The sequence below is a fragment of the Eptatretus burgeri genome, chromosome 7 (assembly GCF_056783735.1).
Source record: "Eptatretus burgeri isolate ZD-2024b chromosome 7, Ebu_testis_v1, whole genome shotgun sequence".
Lineage (NCBI taxonomy): Eukaryota > Metazoa > Chordata > Myxini > Myxiniformes > Myxinidae > Eptatretus > Eptatretus burgeri.
Genome location: NC_140967.1, coordinates 9,628,790 through 9,641,289, shown reverse-complemented (window position 1 = coordinate 9,641,289; position 12,500 = coordinate 9,628,790). Strand labels below are relative to the sequence as shown.

Below are 12,500 nucleotides of genomic sequence, written 5' to 3'. Positions count from 1 at the left end.
AGGAGTTCATCCTACAGCAAGATAACGACCGAAAACATACCTCCAGGCTATGTCAGAACTATCTTATAAGAAAAGAACAAGACGGTAGGCTTCAAATCATGGAATGGCCAGCACAGTCTCCAAACTTAAACCCCATCGAACTGGTTTGGGATGAACTGGACAGAAGGGTGAAAGCAAAGCAACCTCCAAGTGCAACACATTTGTGGGAACTTCTGCAATAGTGTTGGGAACAACTTTCCAAACACTTTTATTTCCATTGTTGAAAGAATGCGACGAGTATGTTCAGCTGTTGTATTTGCAAAAGGTGGCTACTTTGAAGAGTCAAAAACGTCGATTAAATTTTGTTCAACAAAACGATTCCATTATTTCTTTTTTATCTGCAATTGTTTATTTGTTCTATGCTTTAATTGCAGAGTACATTGAAACATTAAACTGCTTAAATTTCAGTAAAAACTGGAAAAATGGGGTGTTCTAAAACTTTAGACCGGTAGTGTACACACCTACATTCACATACACATACACATACACATACACACACACACACATCCCCATACACACATATATTCACCCACACACACATGTACACACACACACACACACACACACACACACACACACACACACACACACACACACACACACACACACACGACAACACAGGACAAAGGTAAACACAGCTGGTGACATTGGGGGAAGTGAAGTAACTCCTTGAGGCACTCTGGGTGCGAAACAATCTTTTGATGTTTATTTTCTTTTCACAGTCGATGGATAAACTTAGGAGAACTCCCCCTCCCCTCTCCCACCCCGACGCTTCCCAAAGGGATGTCAATCCATGGGTTTATCTGGATTATATTCCTTAAGTTCTCATCATCAAACAAGGAAACACCACGTACCATGTTTTGTTGTTTGTGTGACTTGGCCAGGAGTTCAAATCGCCGTCCTCCCAAACTCTGAGAAAATGTTCTGACCACAGTGCCGCTGAATACGATTGATTATCGTAAATGAGTTGTATCATCCATCGATGCTGCTTGAGTTGTTATTTAAAGTTTGAACTTTGTCTAACTGAGGTTGGAACTTGGTAGACCACTTTGTTGGCGTCCTGAATGTCTGAACAAAAATGTTTTGTTTTTTTAAAGAAATGTTGTTTCTGCTTTATTTTTGGACAAAACAGTTGCTCTGTCAACTGGAGAGTTCATCGATTTCCTTATCCCGTCCTGTCTTGAGAAAAAGGACGTGGGAAGGGTCTTAATACTATTGCTCTGCATTTCCAAGCCCAATCTATTTCTAGTCCTACAAGTCGCCATTTTTTTCTGAATCTGGATATTCCCCAATACTGAGAACACGAGTGGCAAATTTGATTGGTCGAGATGGCAAAAAATGATGTAATATTTTGTCCACTGCTGAACTGGATGATTTTGGAAGTGGCAATAAAGCCATTTGTGTTAATCAGCATTCGAATATACAATTCAAATGAAATAAAATTAACGTTTTAAAGGTTATAGAGAACAAAAAATTGGAAGTTTACTGCCATTGATGCAGCATCTTTCACACCACGTTACTTAACATGTCATACGAGTTCTTTGTGCCTGTTGTTTGTGTCCTTTATGACGTCATTAAAAACAGTAAGTTTCCTCTTTAGATTTTCAGTTTTATTTGACTACCAGGCAGGTAGGCAGACGAACGCAATTATTTTACGATTCTTTGTGCATGCGTGCTCGGGACAAGATTCCGCACAATTTGCCAAATTCAAGCTAAAGTACTGCTAAACTGCGGGTTGGTGTTCAGATTCATGTTCTAAATCGTGTTCAACAGCATTCAAAATATACAATTCAATTGAAATTAAGTAGTTCCTCGATCACAGACTGCCGTCTGTAGACAGACAGACAGACAGACAGACTGAATCAATTCCTTAACCCTGCTTTTCACTTTGCGCATGCAGGGAAAAATGTGGTGATTGGTGATAAGACGTGCTCTTTGCTACAAACAGATGGCATTCTGGGTGGAAATTGCTGTTGAAGCATTATCATGTACATTTAATCCCACCTCTCTCTCTGGAGGCTGAACTTCTCAAGGCTGGTGGAAATGCTGGACTCATCTTGTTGCATGCAGTTCTGTGCTCTGCCTGGAGCACAGGCATCATCCCAACTGAGTGGAAGAGGGGCCTTGTTGTCCCTCTCTGGAAAGGGAAGGGTGATCTCCAAGACTGCAACAACGACCGAGGGGTTACACTGCTCTCAGTGCCGGGCAAGGTCTTTGCTCGGATAATTCCTGATAGGGTTCGCAAATCATCTGCTTGAGCACCAGTGCCCGGAGCATTCAGGCTTTACACCAAAGAGGTCAACCATTGACCGTATCCTTACTCTTTGGGTCCTCACCGAACGCAGATGAGAGTTTCGGCAGGGGCTGCTTGCAGCCTATATTGATCTCAGTAAAGTGTTTGATTCAGTGAATCGGGATGCCCTCTGGAAGATTCTTAGTCTTCGTGGGGTGCCATCAAAACTGATCGATCTGAGGTCTGAACTACACTCTGGTACTGAAAGTGCTGTGAGATGTGGTGATAACATCTCCAACTTATTTTCAGTTGTTACTGGAGTTCATCAGGGGTGTGTACTGCCACCCACACTTTTCAGCACTTGTATGGACTGGGTTATGTGGAGGATGTCGGAGAGATCAAGCTGCGGTGCATCTTTTGGGAATGTTAAGATCTCTGACCTTGATTTTGCAGATGATGCAGTCATCTTTGCGGAGACTCTGGATATCTTTTTGGGGACCCTCGAGGTGCTGAATGAGGAGTCTGAGCCACTGGGATTACAAGTTTCCTGGGTCAATACTAAGATCCAGGCTTTCAATGACATTTTGGATGCCGCTATCCTGTCCGTACCTGTTTGTGGGGAGGATGTTGAGGTCACAGAGAGATTCACTTACCTTGGTCGTGATATTTATGTTGACCGTAGGTCAACAGACGTCTGGGTCTGGCCTGGGGAGTTATGGATTCACTGGATCATGGGGTGTGGCACTGCCGGTACCTGTGCAGGAGGACGAAAGTCCGAGTTTTCAGGTCCTTGGTGCTTCCAGTCTTGCTCTAAGGATGTGAGACTTGGACTCTGAAAAGGGATCTGAGACGGAGACTTAATTCCTTCGGTGCCAGGTCTCTTCGGAGAATCCTTGGCTATTGCTGGTCAGACTTTGTGTCCAACAAGTGTCCAATGGGCCGACCACGTGCCTCTGGTTGCAGCATGTTGATCGGCATCTCAAGGAGATGGGGATGGGCCAGGCATCTGCCTGGGAGATGGCCAGACGGAAGCCCTTGCAGTACCGGTGAAAAGTGGACGCAGCGACGCGCTGCTTCAGCGCATGCTCCCATACCTGACCTGACCTCTCTCTAATTATCCACCATTAAACCTCCACATTGGTTTGGGTCTGGTGTATTGTTGGATTGTCAGGGTATGTTCTCACAATAGTTTACGAAATATTGCCTTTGCTGTATTCTCATACCCTTTGCTATGTTTAAGCTCGAAACCTTATTGATGATTACTGTAATTTTGCCGATGATACGGGTGTAATGTTGCCTTGTGGTGTATTATCTCGTTGTACCATGGTATATACTTTCATCATTACTCACTCATATTGTCATCATTTTTTTTCCATCTCACCACCTATCATGTCTTTTACCCCTGTCGGCAGCTCTGGCCACCAACTCCCACTTATTGATCACAGTTGTTTGCAACTGGGAATACAAATTTGAGTTACTTTACAAGTTTGGATGATAGCTAAAAGCTTGACATGGGAATTAGATTGTCGAGCATTGTTATAGACTTTCTCATTTTGTTCTGCAGCCCTTGTATATTTTATCTTGCATGTCCCCTTGCAAAAATGGCTTCCTTATGTAAATTTACAACAATGAGATATCACAATATTTGACCACCCATCTGATTCCAAGGAAGTGCATGTTTAACCACAAATGACCAAGGATGTCCACCATGTGGTGGATTTGATATCTTGGCTAAAACACAAGCCAGGAATTGTGAATAAGTCGATGTGCTTGGATGATAATGAATACAAACAGCAAGTTTAATGAACAAGTGAATCCATTACTAACTCTTCAAAAGGTCCAATTGCTTTCCTGCCTTTGTAAGATACTAGACGGCATAATTGATGGTCCCAAGTTATTGTCGTTGGCATTGGTGGATTGGAAGACACTGTCCCTCAACTGTGGTTGATGGATCGAGTGAAGGTAATGCGTACCAGGCAAGGTGACTAATGCACTACACCAGGTGAGGTGATGAACCTGCCACCCTAGGAAGGCAACAACTTGGTGCAATCAGCGAGGCAATAGGCTTGCGAAGCAAGCATGGCAGCTACCGCAGTGCATGTAGCCAAACAGAACAGCGTTGATGCCCCCACACGACATGCATGTTCCTGTTTGACTCGATGAGAAAGACGATGCATAAAATTGACGGCAATTACGAGCAGTCTGGGCCGCAGCAGCAGGCCATCAATCTTTGCAGCCAGTTTTTTTTGAGTCTCCGCATACCTGTAGCCTTTTTTGGGCTATGACTCTCAAATCGACACATGAGGATCACAAGTCATTCTGCCACTCATGAGTAAAGCTACAAGATGTGCTCGCTGTTTGCAGCTGGTCACTCCCACTTTGCCACTGTTTAGCATCCTCGTTCTCCATCCGCTCCCTCTCCTCCTTCACACATCCAACAATGTCCTTGCACGCCCCAACATTTCTTCAGCACATTTAAAATCGCTATCATTAAACCTTTCTGAACTTGGGAGCAATAACTCGATATGTGTCAATTACAAAACTGAAAGTATGAACTTCTATTTTATTATTATTATTATTATTATTATTATTATTATTATTATTATTATTATTTATTTATTTATTTTAAAGCAGAAAACATTAACGGTTCATAATTTTTATTTATTTATTAGATGCCAGTACAGCATAATACACTACCTAAAGCAGTGTACACATGTAGAAACGGTGACACGGACTTGAACAAACCATTGAAGTGATTCCCAAAACATAACTATCTAAAACAGAAGGTTTTGTTGAATTTTGTTAATTTTGAGTATTCTTTCTATAATAATAATCGACAGAGGTTTTCTTCATGCTCTGCACTTTATAAACCAAGTTGAGCGATCCAATTTTGCCTTCTCGAGCAAAATGATCTGATTGAAGAGGAAATCCTTTCCAAGTTGGGGTTCTCTTCTCACGTGTTTCCTCATGTTACACTAATCGAGAGAAAAGCGTTTTTAATCTCCATATTCAAATCGCTCTGTCACCATCATTTCAACCAAGTCATCATTGTTATCATTTTCAACATCACATTCTCTTGGAATAATCATTTAATCTTTTGGCTATTTCATTAACTTTTCTCCATCATTATTGCTTGTAAGCAATTGTTTCTGGGAGTAGGAGTGTATTAATAGATGTACAACATACCCACCTGTCACCAGGGCTGCACCGGTGATGCTGAACCATTGTCCTTCTCATGGGCCTATGAGGATATCAAAGAAGTCCATTTGCGCTGGTTCCAGTTGAGGGACAATGCACTCGAGATTTTCCTTATAAATGGTCATACACTGCTGCTTACCTTTGAGTCAACCAAGGTCAGCATTTTCATTTTCATTTGGTTTATTTCTGTTTATTACAAGGTGATTCTTCTCAGGCTAACTGCTTCAATTGTTAGAAGAACGACTGTTTACGACAAGCGTGGAAATCCTCACTGACGGTGAAGCTCGAAGCACAACTGTACTCAATGCTTTGTAGATAGTTAGTAGATAGATTCTGAGTTTGATTTTAAGTTTGTAGGTAATGAAGTAAATAATTTATTTGTAGGTAAGGAAGCTCAGGGTCAGCTGTGAATTTGTCAACGAGTTGTAGATAATTATTTAAATTGTGATAATTTTTTGATAAAGTTGATGTAGTTTTGAATTGGTCGATGTAATTTAGTGCTTGTATTAATTTGTAGATGATGATTTGTGGAGAATGATTAGTGGAGAGTTGTACATGTGTTTTGAATTTGCAGATGGTATCCCTTGCCAACCACGTGGGTTAGCTTCCTGAAAAACCCCATGGTTGGAAAGGCTAAAGACTTATGGAAAAAGGGGCTTAGGTTCTGTGGCTGTGCATAGGGGGTTGTTCTATGCCTTCAATAAACATGAGAATTTATATGTATAATTTCCAGAATGAAGTCTGTATGAACAAAAATAATTTTCTTGCTTTTTCTTCTCATTCATCTCTTTTACTCTTTCTTTCTCTCTCTCATTATCTATCTCTCTAAGGAGAAGTGAATTCTTGCAGGAATTTTTCTGTGAGGCTCACTTGGCTGCGCCTGGATGGGTTTGAGGGTTGTGGAGTAGCGGCTGAAACCAGAATCCTATCCAGGTTCCTCCTGATGACTCCATCTTTGCTCTTTACTCCTTTGTGTTCCTTCTTGGTCTTCCATTTGATTTAATTATCTTGATTATTGATAGTGTAGTCTAGACGATGGTGACATTGATGGTGATGGTGATGTTGGGTGGTGGTTAGAGGGATGAGGGGCAGGCACAGGGAAAGGATCCTCAACAGAAATCTCTGATGATGATTAAGGAGAACTGGCGATTGAGAACGGATGAAAGATGGTGATGATGGTGAAAGCGTGTGGAGGTGTACAGGTAGTTGTGGTGGTGTTGTCTGGAGCAATTTTGTTTGTGGTAGTGGTGGCTCTTTTGATAAAACTAAGGATTGAGGACTGCTCGATTTTCTTGATATGGTCGACTCCATACAAGGGACAATACGAGGTAGAACGATGCCAGCAAGCATGGGTCACTCGTGGTGGGTGCTTGAACACGGCGGTGGGAGATTTGAAGTGGCGGACTGATGTGTGGTTGTGGAAAATCGTTTTGACTCGAAACTGTATACGGTGTTTGGCAAAAATGTTATATGCAATCTTAACATTGGGTATTCAAAACCGCAATTGGAAACCCCACGATTGGTCAGAGATGTATGTAATTAAGTAAGTTGCAGATGTAGTTTTGTACCTGTGATAATTTTTAGATAATGAAGTTTAAAGTGTGAGTAATACTGCTACTTTTGCTGGGCCTAGGTGCCCTCGTAGACTATTAAAAATAGCTGACCTGAGCCAAATATAAAGATGCTAGTTTATTTCATGGGACCTGATTGTGACCTCACTTCCAGGTACGTGATCAAGTCCATCAATCGGTTCTCTCCACGGAGCTTCCCAACCTGCTTGAGTACAGAAACCTGCACGCACTGACACAGTTATGGTCTTCTGGCCAAATCACCAACTTTGAGTACCTGACGCATCTGAACAAGCATGCTGGGCGTTCCTTTAATGACCTCATGCAATACCCTGTGATGCCTTTCGTGCTCAGCGATTACACGAGTGAGATGCTCAATCTGACTGATCTCCAGGTTTACAGGTGTTTGCTCTTTTCAACCTTACACCTGTCTTGCCGAGTCTGCATGTGCAGTTCGACCTCCTAGTGTTTTTGTATTTTTGGGGGTTTTGTTGATGTGATGTTTTTTTGTTTGTTTTCTTAACCAGAAACCTTGCAAAACCCATTGCTGTTCAGTCAAAGGAAAAGGAGGACCGATATGTGCACAACTACAAGGTAAGTTATCATAGCAAACACAAGATTATTAGCTCTTGATTATCACTTTTTATTGAAATTATTAGCTCACTATGTACAGTAATTTAATTTTTACTACTCCAACGTACTTGTAAATGTAACCAGACTACTGTACAGATGTGCTAGATTTCTACCAATCAGCAGATTTCTGCTGCAAAGTTGTTGAGTTGAGGATTATTTATTTATATCCTCTTTGCTGGTGCCATGAGAACAACAATCTGTAGTCCGGCAGATATGTGAAATATTCTGGTAGTTTTGTGCCTTTGATGATACAAGCATGAAATTTGGTACACAGTTATAGCATACCCTGTGTCATAAGAGGCGACCAGGGTTGCGTCAGGAAGGGCATCCGGCGTAAAACATGTGCCAAATCACGATGCGGATCATACGGATGATCCGCTGTGGCGACCCCTAACGGGAGCAGCCGAAAGAAGAAGAAGAAGAAGAAGAAGTTATAGCATACCCTTAGGATACATTTTGGATATAGGGACATTCCAGATTACCCCGAGGGTCAAAATGGTGGCCATTTTACAAAATGGCTGCCACGAATAACAAATTCTGCCTGCAAGGTCAGCAAAGTCATATGTGCTTGGTGCAAAACACAATGTAGTGAGTATAATATGATTATTATCAACTAGTATGCACATGCTTCATTATATACTTCATATTTGACTAAAAAAATGCATCTACGGTGGTCTATGAGGGACACAGATAACAGTTTACCATCGCAATAATGCATGGCTGGAACAATAGCTCTGCAATTATGATCATGCATGTGAATGTTACCTGAATATTGTTTCTGGAAATATAAATAGATCAAAAATCAAAATTGGTGAAAGGAACTTAGACTCCATGAATATTTCCATTATTAATTACATACTGGTAGCTGGCAATGTCGCGATTAAATGCATAAATTTGCGAAGTCGATATTGATGTACTCACTGTATTGTATGTACTCAATTTTCATGATTGCATAATAGATATGTTCAAACTACAATGGTGTGTTCATATTGATTTGGGTTTAACATGGTCCTGTCCAGCACAAAGAAATAATGTATGGTGGCCTATTGGGGACATCGAGTAACAATCACCCAAGATCGCCATTGTGTATATATGCATCTCCTCTGGGCTGGGGTTCGTAGTTGAAAACATTTTAACTCTGCTATTCTGTTTTCAGGTGATAACTCCACTGTAGTGTACCCAAAGACTAATCCCCTGCTTGGTGGTGGTTCTTCCCAATTTTACAGTGACTGATTGGTGCAGGTTCAAGACAATGGCCAAGCATTTCAAACTATGAGACCCCCAGCAGCGAGGGCCAAGTACATCTGTTACATCAATTAACCAGACAGACTGGAACCTATGTGTGCCCAGACAGACTGGATACCAGTTCACCTGCGCGACATGGTGACACTGGCGACCAAACATGCAAGTGTATACACGCAGTTTCTTGCCGGCAACTTCACAGTAAAGAAGACCACTCATGCGTTTTCTGCGATGGCTATTGACCAATCCCACGAGCAAAATAACGCATTAGTTAAGGGTGACGGAGGAGCTGTAGGCCTGACAGAGAATCCCGCTGAATTACACCGCTGGATGGTGTCTGGTCCAGAGATGGCCAGTGATCACTGAGTTCCAGGCCACATCAGAGACCAAGAAGGCTGTTCACAAACACCACGAGCAGACCAAGCACACACAGGTAGCCTTTGCTAGAGATGTGCGTTCACTCACTCAAGTCATGGGGGAGATGGGCAACCCATTTTGTGATGACAGCAAGGTGCTCCTGGTGCTAGACAGCAGAGACCTGGCAGACCCAGCAGTTATCAATACTGTACGCCAGATCGAGAAGCTGGGACAAGAACCGCATGACTCCTATGTCCATGAGAGACTTATCAACCAGACAAAGCCCATCACCGACCCAATCAAGAGAAACAACCTCCCTCTCTTCAGCTGACCTCCAGTCAGAGAGAAGTCAAGAGCACAGCTGCAGGTTTCATCTCTGAAGAACGACTGCTCCCTGTTCTCCAGGTTGTTCATTGCATGCCAGATACGTGATGGAGATCTTGATGAGTTCTTCGCACATGAGAACCAAGCATGTCCCCCTGCACTGTCACACATGGGCAAGATGAGACTTGGAACAAAGTCTGATCTGGTTGGCTGCTTCGAAGATCTGGTCCCTCCACAGGAGAATGCTGCTGCTGCTGCTAGTCCAGCAGTTGAAGTCATCATCCTTGATGGTGCAGCGATCATCAGTATGCTGCCACCTGGCACAGCAAAGACCTTCAACGAGTATGCATCAGAAGTATTCTTGCCATACATCACATCTCAGCTGCAGCATACGAGCAGGATGGATATTGTCTGGGATGAATACCTCACAGACAGTTTGAAGGCAGACACGAGGAAGAAGCGAGGCAAAGGCATCAGGAGACGAGTCGAGCCATCTAGTTCCATTCCTGGAAACTGGCAGACCTTTCTTCACACAGATGAGAACAAGATGGAGTTGTTTGACTTCCTAGCCACCAGAGTAGCAACAACAGACACAGACAAACAAGTCATCAGCACCCACCACAAAGATGTGGTTTGTACGCAGGCCCGAGATGTTGCTGGTCTTGCCCCTTGTAGCCATGAAGAGGCTGACACAAGAATGCTACTCCATGCTGCAGACGCTGTGAGGCAGGGATACAGCTAAGTGTCGATTCGTACAGTTGACACTGATGTCGTGGTCCTTGCGGTGACAGCAGCTGGACGTCTGGACATTGATGAGCTCTGGGTTTCTTTTGGCACAGGAAAGAACTTCAGGTTCTTGGCAGCTCACGAGATGTCTGTGGCACTGGGACCAAGCAAGTGTCGAGGTTTGCCATTCTTCCATGCCCTCACTGGATGCGACACCGTTTCAAGCTTCGGAGGCAGGGGGAAGAAAAAAGCATGGGAAACCTGGAAAGCCTGTGATGAGGTCACTGATGTCACTGCAGCATTCTGTGCCTTGGCTGCCACAACAACTCCTTCAGCCGTAGATGACCACATGGATGCACTTGAGCGTTTTGTTGTTGTGCTCTATGATGGCACCAGTAGCCAGGAACATGTCAATGAGTGTCGCAAGCATCTGTTCACCCAGAATGGCAGATCAATAGATACTCTCCCATCAACTCGTGAAGCTCTGAAACAGCACATCAAGAGAGCTACCTACCAAGCCGGCTACTGTTGGGGCCAGATGATGGTGTCCACACCAGAGCTCCCATCGCCCAGTGACTGGGGGTGGGTTCACACCGATAATGGCTGGGACATGTACTGGACAACCCTCCCAGAGGCAACTGAGGAATGTCGGCAACTACTAAAGTGTGGCTGCAAAAAGGGATGCAGAGGACAGTGCAAGTGTGTCAAGGCTGCACTCCAGTGCACAGCTCTATGTCACTGTGGTGGGGAGTGTACAAGAGAGTAGACCTGGGACAAGAGAGATCACAGATGATAATTACGTAACATGTACACATGTATCCATGCATCATAGTAGACTCTGTTACCTGCATCTAGAGGTTCCACTGTATAATTTTGACTCTGTAAGTTGATGTTTGGATCAAACAGAAGCACTTCCTCTGAGTTCAAGAGTGTTAAATGAACAACAGTCATTCCATGGTGCTTGATAACAGTTTTTTGAAGAGATTGTTGTGGAAAACTGTCCAAAAGTGCAAAAATGCACCAAAAAATGACCAAATAAATGGTTTATTCACGCTTTATCACCTTTATTTGCTATTTCTTATTTGCTAGAATCTATATTTAGTTAAATAAAACCACTGGTATGCTTCTTAAATATAGTTGTATCCACATGTATCCTCCTTGTACAACACAAAATCGGCTATTTTGTAAAATGGCCGCCATTTTGGCTCTGGGAAGAATCTGGAATGTCCCTATATCCAAAAATATTTGTAAGATACCGCCCTCGCAGTGTGCCAAATTTCATGCTTGTATCACAAAAGGCATATTTTTTTCACATATCTGCTGGACTACTGGGGATTATTTCACACAAAAAATCAATTTTAAAACATTTTTTTCATTTCTTGAAAATCATTGTTCATTATTGTTTTTGTGCACATTGTGTAGAGTTAGTTATTTCATTATTTTCTCCTTTGTGTCTGTGTCAGTGGTTGGAGGAAGAGTTCCAAAAGGGTGGCCGGGAAGATGACCCCATGCCACCAGTACAACCCTATCACTATGGATCGCACTATTCCAACAGTGGCACCACTCTACACTTTCTCGTACGACTCCCACCATTCACCAAGATGTTTCTTGCCTACCAAGGTGGGTAACCGCATGGCGTGACAGAGTTAACACTGATCATTATTCCTTTATTAAGTGAATAAGAGACAAAGAGTAGTGTTCTTTCAAAGTGGAGTGGGAGAAAGTTTTATGACATCATGATGCTGGATTGTTCTTGGTCCGGCAGATCAAAGTTTTGACATTCCTGATCGTACATTCCACTCCATGTACACCACATGGCGACTGTCCTCGTACGAGTCATCGACCGATGTAAAAGAGCTCATTCCAGAGTTTTTCTACATGCCGGAGTTTCTGCTGAATCGTGAGGGTAAGTCTTTCTCCTGCTCTGCCCTCTCTCCATCTCCGTCCTCTCTCTCCAGCTCTCCCTCTCTCCAGTTCTCCGTTTTCTCCAGTTCCCCCCTCTCTCCAGTTCTCCCCTCTCTTCAGTTCCCCCCTCTCTGCAGCTCCCCACTCTCTGCAGCGCCCCACTCTCTGCAGCGCCCCACTCTCTGCAGCGCCCCACTCTCTGCAGCGCCCCACTCTCTGCAGCGCCCCACTCTCTGCAGCGCCCCACTCTCTGCAGCGCCCCACTCTCTGCAGCG

General features: G+C 43.4%; 1 protein-coding gene across 7 annotated transcripts in view; it reads left to right on the top strand.

The window, feature by feature from the left end:
• LYST (lysosomal trafficking regulator) overlaps positions 1–12,500 on the top strand; it is a 346,449-nt gene that overhangs the window by 299,513 nt on the left and 34,436 nt on the right. For all 7 annotated transcript variants that reach the window (XM_085887393.1, XM_085887392.1, XM_085887391.1 and 4 more), the window contains 5 exons: positions 5,473–5,625; positions 7,196–7,440; positions 7,566–7,632; positions 11,784–11,940; positions 12,086–12,226. In XM_085887393.1, the coding sequence (XP_085743519.1) occupies positions 5,473–5,625; positions 7,196–7,440; positions 7,566–7,632; positions 11,784–11,940; positions 12,086–12,226 (763 nt within the window). The remainder of the gene's footprint in view (positions 1–5,472; positions 5,626–7,195; positions 7,441–7,565; positions 7,633–11,783; positions 11,941–12,085; positions 12,227–12,500) is intronic.